Genomic DNA, 21711 nt, shown 5'->3' on the forward strand with positions numbered 1-21711 from the left:
GAGCCACCCAGGCTCCTGGCTTTTAGTCACTTCTAAAATCCGCATCTGAAATCTGATGATGCCTGGGGTCTGGCTCTGTCATTTTTCATGGCGTATCCTTAGGGAAGTCACTCATCCTCTGTGCCTCAGTTTACTCATTTGGAAAATGGGAGAGAAAAGTGTCAGTGCCTTTTGTTTGCTTTTATCTGCTTTCCTTTGTGGAGTCAAATTGCACTTCTCTGTGTCTACTCGGCATCACCAATTAGCGAGTGACTCCACTTTAGGAACATTCTAAGTGCTTCACCTGCAGCAACTTGTCCTCCTAACAATCCCACTGGCAAGAGGGGGACCTCGAGGACTAGGGAGGGTGGTTCCTTCATCAGGGACTGTCAAGGGTCGGGGTCAGGATTGGAGCCACTCTCTCGTCCTGCTCTGGCCTCCCTCCCTCCCTCTGTTCTACCCTCCTGGCCAGTGCTGGAGCAGGAGGAGGAGGAGGAGGAGGACTTCCCAGTGGGCCCAGTGGCTTTTAAGTACAGACTTAGGGTCGTTGAGGTCAAGCAAGAATCCTAGATACACAGAACTGGTCAGTCCTGTTCTGGCAGGTATGACAGTGAGTAGGAACAGGCAGCAATCAGGGAAGGCTTCTTGGGTAAGTGTGACTGGAGAGGCTGGCTGGGCCCAAGAAAGGGTGGGAGAGGACAAGCAAGGAATTGGGTGGAAGGAGATCCCCTGATCACAACCTCCCGTGGCTGCTACTTGTAAGTCTTGATTCCTGCTTTTCCCCATTAGGCACACTCTGAGCTGAGCTGGTGATTGTGGGCAGGTGCCTCCTTGGTGGGAGTGTTGAACTCCTACTCATCTGCCAAACCCAAGCTCCAGTGCCCACCCATCTGGGAAGCCATCCCCACCTACTGGCCTTTCCCAGCCCGGGATCTCCTACTTCTCAAGCCTTGACCACGTAAGGCTGGGAGTGTCCCTGTCCTGCTCTCGGACCTGACCTCCCCAACTAGGACTCCCGTGAGGGCGTGGCCTTAGACTGACATTTCTCTGGTGCACAGCACTGCCCAGCCGGGCGCAGCCACAGAGCAGGTGCTTGCTGAATGTGTCCTGAAGGAAATAAGGAGCAACAAATATAAACTTCAGCCGCTTCCCTCCTCTGCCCATAGCCTTGGAGGGCTCCCACCTCCCTCGGGGTGAAAGCTCGCGTCTCTCTCCCTGCCTCCAACCTGCCTTTGTAACCTCCCGCCCTCCCCTGCTCCCTCTCACGGGGCCACCGGCCTCCAGCAGGCCTGGCGGGGGGCCTGCCCCGGGGCCTTTGCACTGGCCGCGCCCGCTGGCCTGCAGTTCTGTCCGGGGCTGGGGCTGGGGCTGGCGCACGCACTCGGCGTCCTTCACTCGGTCCAAACGCCACCTCCCGGGAGAGGCCGCCCCTGGGCCTCATCTCGCTCTAAAATAGCGCGCCAGTCTCCTCCCTTCCGCCTCGCCCGCCCGGCCCTTCCCACCAGCCGCTGCACCGCGCGTCCCTATCCCGACCCGTCGCGTCCTTCCCCGGCGCAGGAGGGGAGGCTCCGCCGCGTCCCGCCCTCCGGGGTCCCCGCCCGCCGGCCTGGGGAGCCGGGGAGGGAGGGAGGGCCGGGCCGGGCGCGGAGGCAGGGCCGCGGGGCCATGGAGGGGCTGCGGCGGGGCCTGTCGCGCTGGAAGCGCTACCACATCAAGGTGCACCTGGCGGACGAGGCGCTGCTGCTGCCGCTCACCGTGCGGCCGCGGGACACGCTCAGCGACCTGCGCGCGCAGCTCGTGGGCCAGGGCGTGAGCTCCTGGAAGCGCACCTTCTACTACAACGCGCGGCGGCTGGACGACCACCAGACGGTGCGCGACGTGCGCCTGCAGGACGGCTCGGTGCTGCTGCTCGTCAGCGACCCCAGGTGGGGGCCGCGCGGCCGGGGCGGGGACGGGCTGGCGGGGAGGCGGCAGGGCCCAGGTAGGGTCCCAGGTGGGGAGTGGGGCCCAGGCTGGGGTCCCCGGTGGACAACAGGGCAGGCTGGGGTGAAGGCCCCGCTGGGGTCCGGGGCGGGGTCTGGGGTGGGGAGTGGGGCCCCCGCTGGGGTTCGGGGTAAAGAGTGGGGCCCCGGCTGGGAGAAGGCAGGAGGGCCCGCCTGGGATCCAGGGTGGAGAGTGGAACCTGGCCCGGGGTCCAGGGTGTGGGCCGAGGTGGGAATGGGGCCCACTTGGGGCCCGCGGTCCCTGGTGGGAGGCCCTGGGAATGGGGTGACATGGGGGCAGGAGGGTGGACCAGGGCGTCCCCAGGGCCTGAGCTCAGGCTATTCTGGGAAGCAGCTGACAGGAGACAGCCAGGTGCTGAGAGGCCTGGACAGGGGCTCCCCTGCCTGATTCCTTTTCCTTGCTCTGTCCCCCCCCTCTGACCTGCCCAATCCCTTCTACAGTCCCCCTGTCTCGGTGCCTTCCTCTGTCAGGGGTGCGCTTCCGGTCGCTTCCTGTCTCTTCATCTCTGTCCGTGGCGTCCCTGTGGCTTCTCCGTGCACGGACCCCTGTGTCTGAGTCTCTTGGCCTTCCCTTCCCTTCGTCGCTTCTGTCTCCTTCGCCACCTCTTCCATCCTCACAGTCCTGCCCTGATGCTTGTTGCCTGCACTCTGACCTGGTCGTGTGACCTTTCCAGAGAGGCCCCTAGCCCTGGCGGAGGTGACATATGAGGGGACACCTCTCTGCCCCAGGAGGGCTCTGCAGAGAGCTCGTGGGGAGGCCCGGGGAGCTCTGCGAAGTGGTGGAGGCCGGTAGGTGGCCACAGGGACAGTGAGCTGGTGGAGATGGGCAGGGGGCGGTCCCAGAGCCGCAGATGCCACCTTGGAGGTGTAGGGCAGGGGCTGGACCCGAGCCAGGATGCGTAACCCCAGAGCTTCTGGGGGTCACACTCGCTGTGCTCAGCCCTTAAGGTCTGATCTGGCAAGCTTGAGGTGACGTTGAGAGTGGAAGCCTCGGAAACCCGTCCTGGGGGCTGGAGGTGGGGTGGGAGAGCTGCCTCCCCAGGCCCTCAGGGATGATTTGGGAGTGGTGGGGTGAGAGTTGTCATTTTTTTTTTTTTAAGATCTATCTATTTATTTGTTCCTTTGAGAGAGAGAGCAGCAGGGGGCAGAGGGAGGGGGAGAAGCAGGCTCCCCACTGAGCAGAGAGCCTGGCCTGGGCTGGATCCCAGGACCCTGGGATCCCTGACCTGAGCCGAAGGCAGATGCTCTTAATATAAGCCACCCAGGTGTCCTTGAGAGTTGTCTTTTTTTTCTTTTTTTTTTTTTAAGATTTATTCATTTATTTTAGAAAGAGAGAGAGTACAGCGCGTGTGTACGCGGGGTGGGGTGGTGGGGAGGAGCAGACGGAGAGGGAATGGGAGTCCCAAGTGGACTCCACACTGAACATGGAGCCCGCTGCAGGGCTTAGTCCCAAGATCCCAAGACCATGATCCGAGCTGAAACCAAGAGTCCAATGGTTAACTAACCACTGAGCCACCCGGGTGCCCTGAGAGGTGTCATTTTAAACAGGGTTGTAGGGACAGCTTCACTGACAAGGTGACGGTTCGAGCAAAGTCCTACTGTATGTGAGGCAGGGAACCAAGTGGTTATGTGGGGGAAGAGTGGTCTGGGCAGAAGGCACCGTCTGTGCAAAGGCCCTGGGGCAGGACCAAGCCTGGTGTATTAGAGGCAGTGAGGAAGGGTGTGTGACCGGAGCAGAGTGAGTGAGGGGAGAGGGAGGAGAGGAGGGTGGGCCTTGGGGGCCAAAAGGAGGATTTGGGTTTTTACCCTGAGGCAGCTGGGAGCCCTGGGCTGTGGGCAGAAGAAGGCAGGACCGGGCTCGGGAGCTTACAGGCGCTCTCTGGGGGCCACTGTGGGGCAGACAGACTGGGGGTGGGAGGGTTGGGGACAGAAGCCCAGGGACCAGGGCAGAGTCCCCAGTAAGTGATGGCAGGATACTAGGAACTAGGATAGAGCCGCCTCACTGTTCTTCCAACTGTCTAGGCGGGGTTCTGCCTCGGGCCTTTGCACTGGCTGTTCCATCTGTCTGGAAATGCTTTCCACCCACCTCCCTCCCTCCCTCCCTCCCTCCCTCCCTCAGCTCTTTTTTTTTTTCTGGGCCTTTGCTCAGATACTATCTCAGGGCAATCTCCCAGGACTACCGGACTACCCCCAGCTTAAAATTGCATCCTGCCAACGTGCCCCACCCCCACCCCTGCTTTATCTTTCTTCCAAGCACTTCTCAGGCCACTTCTCAGGCCCAGCACTTCTCAGGAACCTGCTTCCTGATGTTTTATTACATTTTTCACCCCATCTCCTCCCGTAGACCCCATAGACCGTAGGCTCTTCGAGGGCGTTTCTGAGGGCATTCCCTGCTGTCACTCCTGGGTTCCCAGGTCAGCGCGGGGCACATAGTGTGTCCTCAGTAAACTCGGGTTCAGTGGATGGTTCGTGGAGGTGAGGGCGGGAGGGTGGCAGGGCTGGAGGTGAGGCACTGGCCCGACCCTGAGCCCATCAGGGCTTTGAGCGCCAAGGGGAGGGTTGTGTTTGGCCTGTAACCTGTGTCTTTGTGTCCCGGTCCTTCAGGTAGTTGGAGGAGGTGGAGCCATGACCCAGGGGACTGGGGGTGCTGGCTGAGGAGCAGGCTGGGGTTGGGGTCACCTCTGGAGGTGCCTCCTGGGACCCCTGCCTTCACTCTGGGTAAGTCTCTAGTACTTCTTTTTTTTGGTAAGATTTTTTTTTTTAATTTTTAAGTAATCTCTACATGCAGCATGGGCCTCGAACTCACAACCCTGAGATCCAGAGTCGAGTGCTCTACCGACTGAGCCAGCCAGGGCCCCCTAAGTCTCTAGGACTCTTTTTTTTTTTTTTTTTTTAAAGATTTATCAATTCATTCATGAGAGACACAGAGAGAGGCAGAGACAGGCAGAGGGAGAAGCAGGCTCCCTGGAGAGAGCCCGATAAGGGATTCGATTCCAGGACCCCGGGGTCATGCCCTGAGCCAAAGGCAACCGCTCAACTGTTGAGACCCCCGGGCGTCCCTAAATCTCTGGGACTTCTAATGCAGAAGGGACCTTACAGATGATAGAGACCACAGAGAGTGGAAACTGAGGCCCAGAGATAGAAGAGACTCACCTCTGTTGACTCTCACCCCACTCCACTCCTCCGGGATTCCTGCCCCTTGAGTTAGGACACGGGCCTTACCTTCTGAGTTACCTTCAGACTAACGTGTGTGGCCCCAACAGGAATGACATTGCCCTGACTCGCCCTGCAACTTTGGGCAGCGCAACGCTCCCCCCGCCCCGCCCCGTTACCCTCTTTGCACCCCTGGGAAGGGAAGTGGGCTTTGCTTGGCCGCTTTGGTTGCCTTGCACTCTTTGCCTGCTGTCCCTGAGGCCGTGGCCACGTGGCTCCAATCGGCCAACCCAAGCTCGTGCCTCGCTGTCCCCCTGAAGGCCCCAGGGCCCCGGGACGCAGGAGCCGGCCCCTCCACGGCCCGGTTGACCGCGTTTTATTCCCTCCCTGCTGCCCTCGCAAGTGCCGGGCTCCGGGCGTCCGGTGAAGTACCGGCCTGAGAGCCTGACCAGCGGCTGCCTCCGATCCAACCTGCCGCTGACCCGGGGGGGCGGGGAGCCTCTGTGACCCCGAAGCCCTGGCTCCCCGCCTCGGGGCCTGGAGCGCCCAGTCTGCAGTGGGAACCAGCGTGCCATCGCGGAGGGCTCCCCAGCGCAGCCAGAGGGTATGACACAGAGGAGACGAGCTCGGCGCCACCATCCCACACCTGTGCCCAGGAGGTGTCCCCCTCCCCTGGCCTGAAGCACCTTTCACACTCCTCTGTGCCACTCCGACTCACCTGGGATTCAGCCTCCTCCAGGAAGTCTTCTGGGACTCCCTCCTCACCAGCCAGTGAGCGCTTTGTCCTCTTTGGGGCTCACAAGCCCCCTCTACTGTGAACAGCCTTGGCTGGCAGGGGGTTGTGGGGGTGCAGCCAATTACTGCTGAAATCTCCAATGACTGCAGTGGGGACACGGACCCCAGCCCTCCCCTGGCTCTGCAGCGTCACACGGTGCATGCCCCCAGCCCCAGACACCTCCCCACGGTGGGCCTGTGCCCACTCCGTTGGCGGTGTCCTCATCCCCTGAACCCCGCTGCTTTGTCCACTGCATGGGGTCTCCTGGTTGGGTGTGAAGGGCTCTGGGTAAGTGGGCGGGGCCAGGGGAGCTGTGTCCCTAAGGCCATGAGGCACTGGCGGTGACTGGTGATTGTACGGTGTGTTGTGGGGACTCTGGGGACAAGACCCACCAGGTAGAGCTCTGGGCCCCCGTGAGCCCCCTGCCTGGCGCCACCTGTGGTCAGGCCCTCTGCACAGGGCCACCCCGGGGCAGCAGGGGGGGTGGTTGGGGGAGGCGCGGGTATGTGGGCTCCCCAAAGGGCCACGTCCACGGTCCAGGTGCTGGGTGGCTCAAGGCAGGGGCCTCAGGGGGCCTGTGAAGAAATAATGTTTTAATTAAGAATAGTGGTGGCCGCAGGGCCCCGAGCGTGGACGGGTGGGTGACAGATTGACTACACGCCCCGGGGACCTTGGGGTGCCAGAGGTGCAGTGTGGGGGACCCAGGCTCCGCCTGTCCCTCCGACTGCCTGGTGGGCAGTCCAAGACCAGGTACCAGAGACCCCAGTGCCCCGTTCCTTGGGGCTCCCCCTAGAGCAGGGCCTCCAACTCCCTCTTTTGTAGCAGGTAAACTGAGGCCTCAGCTGCTTGCAGGGCATGCAAAGGGGAAAGGAGCCCCGACCCCTCCTCCTGCCTGGTTTGGGTCTCTTGATGGTCACCCCGCTCCATTCCTCTGTCCCTACCAAGGCCAGACCCTGGGCCGCCTCCTGCCCCTCTGCGGGCTTGGGCTTGAGTGATAACTGCCCCTGTGGTGGCCTGGGATTCTGGCCCATTTTACAGATGGGGTGTCCAAGGTCAGCCTTCCCTGGGCTGCTGCCCCAACAGCCCCTGAACTGAGGGGTCTCAGCCCACGCGGGGGTCCCCAATAGAGGAAGGGGAGGGGTTCCTGCTTCCTGACTGAGGGTGGGGGCAGGGGATGGGGGGCAGGGGAAGCCTTTCAGGCCATTTTGACATTTAACAAACAATATGCAAATCACATGCAAATCACCACCCATTTCTTAAGCCACGACAGCCCAGGCGTGTTCTGAAATAATAATGTTGGACCTGTCGGTCGCTGTCTGCCTCGGCCTGGAGGAGGAGGGCACAGCCTCTCCTTCCCCCTCCTCCCTTCCATTCCCTCCCCCTCCTTCCCTTTATTCCTTTCACTGCTTTTCTTCCTTCCCTGGTTCCCAGGAGGCCTCCTAGTCCCGAGGCGAATGCAAAAAGCCGCAAAAAGTGACAAAAGTAGCTCGCACACGCAGTGCTCCCATTTTCCGGATGAGATACAGGGAGGCGCAGGTCTGGCCTGAGGTCTCAGAGCCACAGGTAGAAAGTGGTGTCCCCACCAGGGGAGCAAAGTGGACAGAGCCTGTGACCCAAAAAGGAGAGAGGACAGTGGCCAGAGCAGTCGGGACTTTGATTTGGGGGCTGGGGCTCCGGGCCTGGCAGGGCTTGTCAGAGCCCCCGGGAAACCATCCTGGAGTTTTTTAGCCTCAAGTAGCAGGCTGCCCCGAGCTTGGATCTGGAGAGATCTGACCGTGCGGGACTGGGCTCCCCCCATCCTCCTTTCTGGTGCTTCTCCCATCAGCATGCTCTTTGACTTCTGGCCACCGCCAGTTCGCATGCCCTACCTTCTCTGTTTGGCAAACTCCTATTCATCCTGCAAAGCCCAGCTGCAATGCCCCCCTTCTTTGTGCAGTCATTTCTGATCCTCCAAGAGGAGGCTCTGCTTCCCTCTGGTTTTCGGCTACCCGAGATCTCTCCATGGTCCAGCCTCGGGTGCTTGAGGGCCGCAGCATCCCTGCCCACTGAGCTGGTTATGACACCCCTCCGGACCTTGGCATATGCACTTCTCTACCCACAATGCCCTTCCCGGTCTTTTCCACATGGCACACTCCTAGATCTTCAAGGCCCCAGCACTAGCGACCCCCTCCCTGTGGGCTCTGCGGTCCTGGGGCTTCCCGTCCCGCTGGCTCGGGCCTGACGCAGGGAACTGGGAAGGGTGTAGGTCCTGCCAGCCTGGTGAGTCTTGCCTGGGACCCCCGGGTCACGTCACCACCCGGTTGGGACCAGGTATAGAAGGGCCATCTTTGAGTGCATATGAATAAAAGATGAAGTGTCTCAACACGAAATCAGTTCAAGCTCCCTAACTTGGGCCTTGGGTCCTCGCCCTGCCCAGGGGAGCGCGTACTTTGGGCCTCCCCTCGCTCCCTCCCACCCACCCTCCAGGACTTTGTGCAAGCTCTGAGCTCCTGCAGCGATACCTTGTCTCTGGACTTAGGTTCTGGCTGACCCCAACCGGACCCTCCCCTCCCTGGGCCCTGAACAAAGGGGCAGCCCGCCCCCACCCACACCCCCACCCACACCCGGCCTCTCTCTCACTGGGGCTCCTGGCTCCACCCCGGGAGCAAGTCTGGGCTGCAAGGAGTTTCGAGTGAGACTTGGCAGCCACCAGCTCTCGCTGGGGCCCAAGGCGTCCTGGGGAGAGGCCGCCTCCTGCCTCCCGCCTCCCGCCTCACCGCCCACCTGGCCTGAGCTCCCAGAGTCCTGGGGGTGGGGGTGGCTCCTGGGTGGCCAGGTGATGTCGTTGGGGAATACAGGTGAGGTTCTGTGGGGTCTGGAGCCAACGGCCCAGGCCAAGAAAGAGTTCTTGAGACATCTTCAGTGCAAAATGGTGTTGTGGGTTGTTTTTTTAAAGATTTTATTTATTTATTCATGAGAGACCCAGAGAGAGGCAGAGAGACAGGCAGAGGGAGAAGCAGGCTCCCTGTGGGGAGCCTGATGGGAGACTCAATCCTAGGACCCCGGGGTCACGGCCTGAGCCACCTAGGTGCCCCCGAAATGATGGCTTTATTGAAGCACAGGGACACGACAATGGTGGGCACAAGGAGCACTGCTGCGCCGGGGTCGGGGTGGGGGGCAGCTGATTATGTACTTTGGGGGCCGGGGGGAGGTTCCCAAAGGGTCCTCATAGGCTAAAGACACAGGCTACCACAGGCCTTGCTACTGTCAAACCAAGGTGGCTCTTCCAACCAGCGAGGCTTTGACACCAAGACAGGTGGGAGCTTCCCGGATGGCAGCCTGGGGGGCTCAGGGGTTTAGCGCCGCCTTCAGCCCAGGGCGTGATCCTGAGACCCGGGATCGAGTCCCGCATGGGGCTCCCTGCATGGAGCCTGCTTCTCCCTCTGCCTGTGTCTCTGCCTCTCTCTGTGTGTCTCTCATGAATAAATAAGTAAAATCTTAAAAAAAATAAAAATAAAAAGGAGCTTCCCGGAGGAACATTCCACCCTGCCCGCCTGGACTACCTGTCAGTGGGCCCGTTACACGAACATCTTATCCACATTTCCTTCTGCCCCTGTTTCCACGTCAGCAAGTAAATCTAGGTGGTTCCCAGAGGAGGCATCCGAGGCTCAGCCAGAAACCGCCAGTGCCTAGAGCCCCTCAGAGTCACTCCTCTTCTGCCCCCACCCGCCCTCCGTGACTCCAAGCAGGGTCTCGGCATCCTCGGACTCTGCTCCTTTGATCACTGGGCACACTGCCCTCTGTGTGCCTGGCGCCCGGGTGCTGGCTGCTGGAGATACCCACACGGACCCTGCCTCCAGCTGCCACAGACAGTGGGGCGGGTTGTTGACTGCACCAAAGCACCCAGCTGAGGGGAAACGTTTTGTAACTCACACAAAGACTCCTATTCAGGTAGTGGTGGCCCTGACACGGCGCACACACACACAGACACACACAAACACACACACACTCTCTCTCTCTCTGTCTCTCCAACTCTGCGTCTCACTCAGTTCGCTGCTTTTCCTCTCTGTCTCTTGGTCTCTGCCTCCCTCCAGTATCTCTCTCTCTCTTTTTTTTTTTTTTTTAATGATAGTCGCACAGAGAGAGAGAGAGAGAGAGAGAGGCAGAGACACAGGCAGAGGGAGAAGCAGGCTCCATGCACCGGGAATCTGACGTGGGATTCGATCCCGGGTCTCCAGGACCGCACCCTGGGCCAAAGGCAGGCACTAAACCGCTGCGCCACCCAGGGATCCCATCCCTCCAGTATCTCTGTCTGGGTCTCTCTGGTTGTCTCCAGCTGTGTCTCTCTGTCTCTGTTTCTCTCCATATCTCTGGCCATGTATCTCTTTCTGTCTCTCTCTCTCTCCTTCCACATCCCTGTATATCTCTCTCTCCTGTCCCCTATCAAAGAGGGACCCTCTTTCATGCCCAGAGCATGACCTCTGGGGCTTTATCAAGAGCTACAGGAAGGATGAATAACAATTGTTGGCCAAACACTTGCAACCTGCAGGGCGCTGGGGACAGCGTGGTGACCAGGACACCCACCTGCTGACCCTCAGGAGGCTGGAGGCTCCGCAGAGGACATGAGAGCTATGGGGTGGGAGGCTGCCCCCCTCCGGGCTAGGCCCACGGTCCTCCTCCGCTGCACCCCCTTGGGGGATCCTTGACCTCCTGTGCACCTCCGTTTTCCCAGCTGTCCAAGGATGCAGGGGTGTCGGGTGGCTGGGCCAGGAGCTGCTCGCCTGGTGTGGACTATCTGTTGGCAGAGCAACCCTGACTCATCCCTGCACTTTCAAATGGGTTTGAAAGAAGCCTCCAAGGGAAAAAAAAGGGGGGGTTGTAAGAAGAAACAGAACAAAAGAATCGCAGAGCCTGCCATCTGACTCACCTGAGGTGGAAGCAGCCTTACTGCTGTCCACCAGAACATTAGGGAAACGCGTCTGTCTCTTCCCCTGATGGCTCCTGGTATCCGCTGAAGGCTGCTGGCCTCCCCATGAGGGCTCCAGGCCTGGCTCTGAGGGCTCCTGACTTGGCACTGACCTCACACGAGCACTCTGAGCTCCAGACCCATGCAACCTTTTGCTGGGTCCCTCATGGGAGAAACTCTTCCTAGCCGCTGGGCCTTTGCATGTGCTGTCTCTCCGTATACAGCACCATGTTCCGTCCTCGCTTTTCGTCTTCTGATTTGCGTGTTCGATGGCACGTCCTTGAGGAGGCCCTAAACAAGTCATGTCCCCCAGTTTTGTATTCTCACACCATCCCGTTCTCTTCCTTTGTGGCATTAATTATTTATATTCTTATTTATTCAATGTGTATTTTTCCCACCAGCCTGTGGGCACTGAAGGCTGGGATGGCCACTGCTGAATCCCGCAGCATTTAATAACCCAGTGCAAGGGAGTGGGGAACCAGGAACACCCTCCCTTCCTGGACTCGGGGCGGGGGGCTACCCTAGTTGCTCTATCACCACTGTGTTCAGCTCCAGGTGGCCAAGGGGCACGGAGGTTTGGGATTAGGATTCCGCACACTCCGGCTCCTGCCACTGTGATAAATGGGGAAAATTCAGAATTAATTATTGACCGCCCCGCTGAGCTGGCCCGATAGAGTGTCCTCGCTGCCATGTCTGCTCAACACTTCTCAAGAGTTCCCAAGAGGTTGAGAGGCAGCTCGCTTGGGGGACAGGCCCAGAAGGCACTGGAGCCAGGGGGACTCTAGTTGCTGGGCTCTCTTGGGCAGCTCAATTTCCTTCTCTGAGCCTCCGTGTTCTCATTTGGGAACAGGAAAAAAAATCCTCGTCTGTTGGATGAATTCGTTGCAGAAATCACCTTAGATTAAACGAGCGTGACGCATAAATGCGTCAATACAATAAATGCTGCACAATCTGCGAGTTCCCTCTGGAGGCCTAATTCCTCCCCCCTCACCCCCTGCCCACCCTGGCCAAATCAAATGAGGCAGACTCCTCACCCACGGGTGGCTCTGTGTCCCTTAGCGGGTGAGCGATAGTAGATGGCAAACACAGGTCTAAGAGTCCTAAGAGCTGATCCAAGCCAGCAACAACCACAAAGGAGCAAGTGCCTGAACTACTACTTCCTTTAGATTCATGATCCTCAGACCCCATCGCAGGGGCATAGCGTCCCCTCGTGGGCAGTGAGTGATAACTTAAGTACCTAGCGTTGTCTGGCGGAAAGGTTACGGAAGCCACACGTGTAATTTTAAAACTTCCTGGTAGCTGCAAGAAAAAAAAAATAAAATAAAAAGAAACAGGTGAAATTAATTGTAATATGTTCTATTTATTTATTTTAATTTTTATTTTTTTTTAATTTTTATTTTTTTAAAGATTTTATTTATTTATTCATGAGAGACACACACAGAGAGAGAGCCAGGGACACAGGCAGAGGGAGAAGCAGGCCCCATGCAGGGAGCCCGATGCAGGACTCGATCCCAGGACCCTGGCATCACACCCTGAGCTGAAGGCAGACACAACCACTGAGCCACCCAGGCACCCCCCCAAAAATCACTTTATCATGCAACCAATATAAAAAACTGCTAAGGAGCTATCTTAACATTCTCTTTTTAATACCAAGGTTGTTTTTTTTTTTAAGGATTTTATTTATTTATTTGAGAGAGACACAGCAAGAGAGCACAAGTAGGGGGAACATCAGAGGCAGAGGGAGAAGCAGGGTCCCCGCTGAGCAGGGAGGCTGCTGCGGGTCTCGATTCTTGGACCCCAAGATCCTGACCTGAGCTGGTGGCTGATGAGCCACCCACCCGGGTGCCCTATCCTACCTCGTCTTCAGACCCCGATGTGTTTTATACTTGCAGAGCAGGTCCGCGTGAACTAGGCACATTTCCGGTGCCAGAGGCTCGCATGTTGGACAGCACAGCATCAGGTACGGGGTCCAGCCCCGCTGGGCCTGCGCAGCCCCCTCCCTGGCACCCCCATCTCCCACCCCTCGTCTCCCGTCCCCGCAGCCACCAGAGGGCGGCCGTGAGCACGCCAGTGGGTCCCCTCCCTCCTTGGCCTTTGATCCCACTGCCCTTGGGCACAGGTCCTGCGGGAGCCCTGGGGGCCGCAGGGAGGGTTTGGGCTTTCACCCCAAGGGAGGTGGGGCCCTGGAAGGCCATCAAGGGTTCAAATCCTGCCTCTGCCTTCTCTCAGCCAAGCGACCTGAGGTCAATGACTTGCCCTTCTGGGCCTGTTCCCCATCTATAAAATCAGTCCTAAGTGTAATATTAGTTGAATACCACATTTTAAAAATACAGTGAATGCACCTGAGTGGCTCAGTGGGTTAAGCGTCTGCCTTCAGCTCAGGTCATGATCTTGGGGTCCTGAGTTCCAGCCCAGTCCCCCACACCACGAGGATGCGTCTCCCTCCATCTCACCCCCATCCCCTCCCCCACCCCTGCTCAAGCTCATTCTCTCTCTCAAATAAATAAATGACATCTTTAAAAAAAAATACAATAAATGCAAAAACATCCACAGTGAACAAAGTATCAAAGTGTGAAGTATGGACAGACCCTGACCCTGCTCCACCCTGCCTCACCCGAAGTATGGACAGACCCTGACCCTGCTCCACCCTGCCTCACCCGCCTCACCCTATTCCGGGCCCTGCAGCACCTGGGAGGCCATTCCTCCGCACAGCCTCCCCTCCCAGCAGTAAAAGCTTCTGATTAGACCTTAATTCTCCATGATTAAGCCCAGGGATCTGGGGGCCCAGCAGCACCGCAGGAGGGAGGGCCTGGCAGGGGCAGGCCAGGCTGGGCCTCCCTGGGGGCTGAGGGAAGACCGGGAGGGAGGCCGCTGAGTGGCTGGAGCAGAAGCCGGAACTTAATGAGCCCCTCAGGATTAATTACGGGCCCAGGAGCGGGCTGAGGAATCTATTAGCCGAGCCGTTCCGACTCCAGGCTCCCCTCCTCCGCTTCATCACTTTTTCTCTACAACTCCTCCCCGTCCTTGCCCAACAAAATATATTTATTTTAAAAATGCACCTTCGTGTCCTACCATGAAAACCCAGATATAAGTTTTTTTGAGCGATGTAGATGGTATATATTTGGGAGGATACACATTGAAATGAATGTCTAACTGTTGAAAAATGATCTGCGTGGTCCTGTTTGGAACCATAGTAACAGCAGCCACCCTGTGAGTACTTGAGTATGTGCTGAGTGTTTACACACTTCTCTTCACTCATCTCTTCCCCACAGTAGCTCTGGGGGTGCAAGCTATCATTACCCTCACTTTGCAGGTGCTTATCTGACTCTAGGGTCTGTGTTCTTGAGCCCCACCGTGGACATCAGGGTGGGTTCTGACTTGAGAGCTCATCCTGCAAAGCCTGGGCAGGCTGCTTCTTCCAGGGGAGCCACTTTGGGCTCCAGATGAGACCAGAATTTGTGATTTTTTTTTTTTTGAATTTTGATTTTAATTTTTTTTTTTTAACTTTCTGCCTCCGAGCATTTGCCTCGGCCATCTGCTGCACCCGGAATGCCTCTCTTTCCCGCGCGTGAATCCTCCTTGGTCTTCAAAACTCAGGGTAGGTGTCTGCAGGAGGCTTTGGGAGCCCCACACTGAGGCTTCACCCACTCCACCGTGGGCACCCGGTCTTCTCCCGCCCAGCCTTACCACTCGGGGTGCAAGCGTGCCTCTGGTTCTGGCTCCCCCAGCCTGGGATCCCCTCCAGGGCTGGGTCTCCAGAGGGGGTAGGCTATCAGTAATGGGGGCGGAGGGGGGGGCCCTTGGGAGTCCCTGGGGAGCTAGAGGAGACTTGTGAAGGAAACATCCTTCTGCTCTAAAATCTCTGCAAATTGATGGCGGATTTTTTTTTTTTTTTTAAGATTTCATTTATTCATTTGAGAGAGAGCACGAGTTGGGGGGAGGGAAAGGGAGAAGCAGATTCCCCGCTGAGCAGGGAGCCCTATGGGGCTGGATCCCAGGACCCCAGGATCATGACCTGAGCCAAAGGCAGACGCTTAACCCACTGAGTCCCCGGGGCGCCCCTTGATAGCTGATCCTATATCAGTTTTTCTCGGGGAGGGTAGTTGTCCTCACACCCAGACCGGCTGCGGACAAGGCTGGTGGAGCAGAGGGTCTTCCCGTCTTACACGGAGGAGACGGGATGGGAGAGAACCCGCGACCTGTCTGAGTCACATATGTGGGGGGGGGGACGGGCACAGAGCCCAGGCTCAACCCGGTCGGGTGTGTCATGACACGCCTGCCTCCCTGGTCGGCTGCCCCTCCCCATGGTGTAGATGGGGACACTGAGGCACTGATGGGGAAATTGGCCTCGCTGAGGTCACAGGGCTGGTCCTGGGGGTGGAGCTGGGGACAGTCCCGCCGTTGGACGGGGTGGTGGATCTGGAAGGGTGAGGTTCCCTGCAGGGCCGGCAGGGGTGGGACAGGGCGGGGGGGGGGGGCAGGGGGGGGCAGGGTGGGCGTGTCCACCGGGGAGACCTAGGCCCCCTCCCCACCCCTGTCCTGCTGCCTCGCCACCTCCCTTCTGCATGTTGCTTGTCACCAGGCTGGTGGGGAGATGTCACCAATTCCTGGGGTCAAGGGAACTAATTTCGCTGGTGCAGGGGGAGGCAAGGTGACCCCTGAGGGAGGGCCCGCCAATCCCCCGGGCTTGCTCTGGCGGCCAGGGGTCCACAGCGCAGGTGGGGAGGCTTAGGTCCTCCCTCTCACCCCCCGCACAGCACCCCACCCGGGCACCTCTCCTCGCCGCCACCCCCAGCGCTGTCCTGGGGAGCTTCGCAGGCTCAGGAAGGGGTGAGCGGCTACCCGAAGTCATGATGGTGGAAAACTCAGGCGTGTCAGCTGCCACCAGAGCCAGGGGTTCCCAGGAAGGTGCCACGCGGTCGGCAGCTTTGCTGACCCGGCCCTGCCCGCTTTGCCCCTTCAGCTGGGTCTGCTGAGCCTCCCCCTTCTCCAAGCCCAAGGGCCAAGGCTGCTCCCCAGGACACACACACACACACACACACACACACACGTAGACACACGCATGCACCAGCCGCGGACACGCAGATGCCATGCATGCCCCGCGTGCTGTTCCCCCGCTACCACCCCCCCCACACACACATCAGCCCCCCCTCGGTCTGCTGCCTGGGTCCAATTATAGTGTCAGAGAGCTGCTGCCACCCCTAGACGGCAGCGGCTTCATGTTTAATTCATCTCAGGGCTAATTATAGCCAGGCTGGGGGAGGGGCGTGGGAACCTTGGCCTCCCCTCCCCCGCCTTTCCTGCTGCCTGGGGTCAGTGAGGGTTGGGGCTTTGTGTCCCCCTCCTCACCCCCAGCCCTAGGCCGGGGAGCCAGCCCTTGGCACCTCCTCCCAGGACACACCCTTGGAGGCAGCGCTAATGGCACAAGCCCCACTCGGGGCTGCCAGGCAGGATGGTGGGAAAGAGGCCAACCGGTTGCCAGCCAGGAGGCTCCCCCCTCCCTCCCACGGAGCGGGGTCGATCAAGATACCTGGGACGAGCAGGTTCTTCGGCCACCTTCCGGGCGGGCCCACCAGGGCCTGAGGTCCCACGCGGAGGGCTGGTGTCAACAAGGGTGCGTGATTGTGATCACAGGACGCTCCGGACTGTCTGTAGCGTTTGGCTCCCTGGAGACGTTCGCCACCCTCCTGACCGCTATCCTTGGGTGCTTACCAGGGACCAGGCACAGTTCTGAGCGACCCTCCTGATTATCACCGGGCCAGGACTAGGGCAAAACAGAACTTGAGCAGGTGCCAACTAGCCCGGTCAGCAAGATAAATACTATTTTAAGTCATATTTTCAAAAATTCAAACCGATGCAAAAAAAAAAAAAAAAAGATCCATGCAGAAGGAAATATCCACTGGTAAGGGCGGGCAGACAGGTGCTCCCCGGAACCCCCTGCACCGGTAGGACTCGAATGGAAGTTCCAATGGTCCAACAGCCCCTGGGAGGGGGAACTGTGACAAGCCCATTTTACAGATGGGGAAACAGGCGAGGAGGAGCCAGGCGCATGTTGTCGCCCAGTGTGACCCCCGCGTGCCCTCCGCACCTCTTGGCCCTGGTGGGGCTTTGTTCTTCCCTCCCCAGCTCCCATGCCTCCTGCGTGGCTCCCAGCTTGTCCACCTGCCTGAGCGCCAGGCCTGACAGAGCCGTGGGTAGCAGCTGCCGGCGGGCGCCCCCGTGTCACCCACCCAGGGCCCCCCACCATAGCTCTCAGGGATCAGCGACCCAATTCGCGCTGCTCCTGGCGGGGCATCGATGTCCCCGTTGGTCCCCTTGTGGGAGAGCAGCGTCTCACCTCGGGGATCCTGTAATGCAAGGTGGGGGGGTAATAAACCTCAGAGGCCACCATCCTGTGATGCCTTCCAGGGCGGATACACACAAACCCTCCAGATCCCAATTTCAATATATACACGGTGGGGTGGGCTGGGGTGGGGTTAGTGCTCGGAATCCGTAGCCAGCTGCTCTGGGTTCAAATCCTCGCTCTACCGCCTGCGAGCCGGGGACTTTGGGCAGACCGGCTAGCCTCTCTGCAGCCAAGACGGCCTGCGTCAGACGCCCTGGATTAAAGGACTACCAGCAACGCATGCAAAGGCATACAGTAGGTGCTCAGCGAGTGGCTGGGATCACTGGGGCCGGCCCGGTTCCAGAGGCGAGAGGCCGAGGCTGCACGCAGGGGAGGAGGGGCGGGCGGCCCGGCGGTGGCAGCGTTTCCATGGCAGCCTGGCGGGAGCCGGCCGGAGCGATTAGGCGTCCCGAGGAGCTGCTGCTAAAAATAGCGCGCGCCGCACCGGGCTCATTAGCTGCCGGGCTTTTGGCTGCCAGGTACCCCCTCCCCGCGCCCCTCCCCGCTCGCGCGCGGGCGCAGCGAGGCCGCAGGGGACGCGCGGGGACGCACTGCCGGTCCCGGCCCCCCACCCCCGCCCCAAGTCCTTCCCGGGCTCCCCATTGCCCTGGGCTCCCAGGACCTCCCCGACTTCTTCGGTGCGCACCCGCCGCACCCCCCGCCGCGGCTCGACCCGTGCCGTTCCCTCCGCGTGGGGCCCGGGCCTCGTCCCCGTCGCCTTGCCCGTGTCCGCTTGCGCATCCCCCCCCCCCCCCCGCCCCGGGAAGCCCGACGCCCAGCCCAGCTCGGGGACGCCAGCCCGTGAGCTCTCGGAGGGAGGGGAGAGTGCGCTTTGGGAGAAGGACGGGCGCTCAGCCATCCTTCCGAGTTTGTGGAGTGAAGCAGGGGACGACCTGACCCCGCGCCGCGCCGGGATTTCCCGGGGGGGGGGGCGCCCCCCGCCCAGCAGCTTCCTCTGCAGAGCACGACCTCGCTGTGTGCCGCGGCCGGGGCGCTCGCCCTCTCTGGTCCCCTCCCTACGCCTGTCGGAATCTGCAGACACGCAGGGCGCGCAGCTTGAAAGGGCCTGGCTGGGCCCTCGCGGAGCTGCCAAAATTTGGAAGGGAGATGGAGGGAGAGACGAAGGTAAAGAGGCTGTAGGAGAGACCGCGCTCATGAAAACATCCGAGACTCGAACCAAGTCTTTTGGGGGAAGCAGTGGGCGCCCCCCACCTCCCGCCCGCCCTGGCAGGATTTCTCCGGGAGAGCCTGGAGGGACGCTTTCCCCGCGGCCACATGGGGGCGCGTGTGGCACCGTCCAGCTTGGTTGCAGCAGGCTGGGAAATGCAGGGCAGAGGCTCCGGAGGGCACCTCCGGAGGGGGTGTTGGCCTCCCAGGCTTGTTAGCAGGAGAGGGGGCCAGTCTGGGCCTCGCAAAGTGGGCAGTGGCCGTGCTCAAAACTTGGTCATTTGAGATCTACGTTGCCGTGAGTCTAGGACCGTGTCCGTGAATCCGGAAGACGATGGCTTACAGGAAAGAGAAGTTCCATGGCTCCTGTCCTCACTGTCCCGGCATCATCCCCAGGCTGCAGGGGTGGCCTCACAGTCACCAGGGACCAGACTTCTGTCCCCCGTGGCTCCACCTCCTCTGCTGAACTTCCATCTGCGGCCCATCCTGGCTGCTCCAGCGCCTGCCATCACGACCACCTCCCAGATGAGGGGCGGGGAGGGAGGGAGAAGGGGGGGAAGGAGGGTCTGTCCTTATGTTCTGAGGTTACAACCTGGAGGTTACATGGATGATTTATGCGCACACCCTGTTGTCCGCTGTGTAGCCACATGGTCACACTGAGCCGCGAGGGGGGCTGGTTCTGTTTGTACAGGAGAAAGCGGAGAGTGAATATCAAGGGCCAGCCCACAGCCTCTGCCACTCACTGGGCCGGGAAGGAGGAGTGGACATTGGTCACTGCCTCGGGGATCCTAGCAGGGTGGTGCCCCTTCCCCTCTATCTCTGCACAAGGAGGCCTGCATGACCCAGTCCTGCTCCCTCTCTGCTCTCCCCTCCTCCCTCTCTCCCCCTTGCTCACCCTGCTCCAGCCGCGTGAGCCTCCATGCTGTTCCTCTGGCACGCCCGACTCAGTCCTGCCCCAGGGCCTTTGCACAGCCTGTTCCCCCACCCCCTGCCTGGGATGCTCTTCCTCCACACCTCTCCATGGCTCCCCGCTTCTCCTCCTTCAGATCTCTGCTCAAATGTCCCCTTCTCAGAGGCCTTCCATGAATTTCCTGTTTAAAATTCCAACACCCCCCCCCCACCCAACTGCTTGGCCCTTCCTGAAGCCCTCCCTGCCCTCACGGTCTTCCTAGCACTTTGTAGCCCCTAAAGCCCTGGAGATCCGTTTGCTCATTGTCTGCCTCCTCACTAGGCCGGGAGCTCGGGAGCTTGACCAGGGCAGAGGTTTCTGCTGTGTCGTTCACTCAGTGGCGTTCCCAGGGGCTAGGACAGCACCCGGCCCTCGCTGGGGCTCAGGGAATATCCCGAATCAGTACGCTGAGGGAACAAAGCAGGCGCACCCAGTCCCCTTTCAGAGACCTGGCACCTGATGTCCTGGTGGAAAGGTGCTCCACCCAAGGGCACATGCTGGTGGGTGGCAAGATCGGGGTGTGTCACCTGCCCACCCCTCCACCTTTGTCCCCTACCCCGAGAGTCACGTATCAACTTTGGTTTCTGTGTGTGTCTCCTGGAGCACCTTTCTGTTGCCTGCAGCCAAGAGCCTGGGATGACGGAAGAGGCACCATCATGCCGGGCACGGTGCCTGGTTCCACTGGCCGCCAGGTCGCATTTAGTTGCCACCCAAGTATGAAAACCTTTGCAAACTGAAAACCACACCCGAGGGGGACGCCTGGGTGGCTCCATGGTTGCATGTCTGCCTTCGGCTCAGGGAGTGATCCCGGGGTCCTGGGATCGAGTCCTACAACGGGCTCCCCGCAGGGAGCCTGCTTCTCCCTCTGCCTGTGTCTCTGCTTCTCTCTGTGGGTCTCTCATGAATAAATAAATTAAATATTAAAAAAAAAAAGAAAACCACACCCGAAGGGCTCCTAGCCCCAGTTTTGGGGGCACGGAATGATGAAGCCTAGTGTGGGGAAGGAATGAATGGTCTTGGTAACACCCAGGACCAACAGTTCCATCCTTGCTTCCCCCCCGTTCTTAGATGAGGCTCCCTGCCACCCCGGACAGTGCAAAGCTAACGGTCTTGGGTTCGAATCCTGCCTTGAGGGTCAGTGGGGGGCCCATGGGCATCTTCCTCTCCCTCTCCACGCCTCCGTGTTCTATAGAGATTTGGGAGCCTAAGCGCTGTCCTGGGCATATGGCACAGAACGCCCCACTGTGCACAGAGCCTGGCATACAGAAGGCGCTCCCGCGAGGCAGCAAGGTGAGGACACCCGCTGGCTCCCCGAGGCTGCACCCCCCCTCCAGACCCTCCCCACATTCCCCGCCTCGCTCCATATTCCCCTGGCCGTCCCGTGCCCGGTTTCTGTTTAGTTTAATAATCTCCCGAAAGTTTAATTGTTGTTTTATTCATCCGTGACCTTTTTCTCTCATCTGGAGACGTATTATTGCTAATCTACAAATTTCAAGAACCAGATTTATTTGCAAAACCAATTACCTGCCTATGCAAATGACCTCTTTCGGCACCCGCCTCCCAGGCCAGCTGGCTGGTGGGGGAGAGGGGGGAGCCGCTGCCCGCCCCCTTAGAGCCGCTGCTCAAACACTTGGATGCAAACTTATCTATAATTCCTCCGAGCGGGGCAGCCCTCTCGGCCCAGGAGTTAATTAGAATCGCAGTAATCAAGGGAGGCCCTGACCCCACATCTCTCAGCTCTGACCTCCTGGAGGGGCCTCTTGGAGTGGCCGGAGCCTCTGATTGCCTTCCTACCTGGCCCTTCGGATGGGAACGATGCCTGTTCACTCGTTCGTTCGTTCAATCATCCATTCACTAATTCAAAATCACTCGTGAGTGTGTACTGTGTTCCAGGCTGTGTACTGGAGGCCAACGTGGGGAACTAAGAGGCCAGCCAGAAAGAAGGAAGCTTCCATCTTTGTGAAGATGACCGTCGGAGAGAAAGCAAACAAGGCAAATAAGGCAAAAGTAGAGCCTGGCCCACGGTTTGGCAAAAAAGTGCTGATTTTTGAAACTCCCAACTTGGTCCTGCCTCAGGGCCTTTGCATTTGCTGTTTCCCCCAGCCTGGAGTGCTTTCCCCAACATCTTGGCCGAGCTGATGCCTCTTTGCACTGTCTCAGCTCATGTGTCACCTCCTCAGGGAAGCCTTCCCTGATTACCCCAGCTACCAGGCATCTTCACCAAGCCATTGTGTTCCCGTTTCCCTGCCTTATAATTCATCCTGCTTCCTGAAATTAGAGTAGGCGTTGGTGTGTTATTCTCGGTCTCCTGCTCCTTAAATATCAGCTCCTCGAGGAGAGAGGAGCTGTGATTGT

At 59.4% G+C, this 21711-nt stretch overlaps 1 protein-coding gene across 3 annotated transcripts; it reads left to right on the plus strand.

Moving 5' to 3' along the window:
• Window positions 1–1343: 1343 nt before the first annotated feature.
• TINCR (TINCR ubiquitin domain containing) lies at window positions 1344–21599 on the plus strand. 3 transcript variants are annotated; one of them, XR_007404044.1, is made up of 3 exons: window positions 1344–1904; window positions 4587–4700; window positions 21250–21599. XR_007404044.1 is itself a non-coding variant. In XM_049097486.1 (2 exons), exons 1-2 carry the CDS (start codon window positions 1645–1647, stop codon window positions 4588–4590), a joined length of 264 nt encoding a protein of 87 aa, XP_048953443.1. In that variant the 5' UTR covers window positions 1344–1644; the 3' UTR covers window positions 4591–8279. The 3 variants fall into 3 exon arrangements, 1 of the variants encoding a protein (XP_048953443.1); XR_007404043.1 differs by lacking the exon at window positions 21250–21599 and adding an exon at window positions 5539–8279; XM_049097486.1 differs by lacking the exon at window positions 21250–21599 and having other exon boundaries at window positions 4587–8279.
• Window positions 21600–21711: the final 112 nt, after the last annotated feature.

Source organism: Canis lupus, chromosome 20 (genome assembly GCF_003254725.2).
Source record: "Canis lupus dingo isolate Sandy chromosome 20, ASM325472v2, whole genome shotgun sequence".
Classification (NCBI taxonomy): Eukaryota; Metazoa; Chordata; class Mammalia; order Carnivora; family Canidae; genus Canis; species Canis lupus.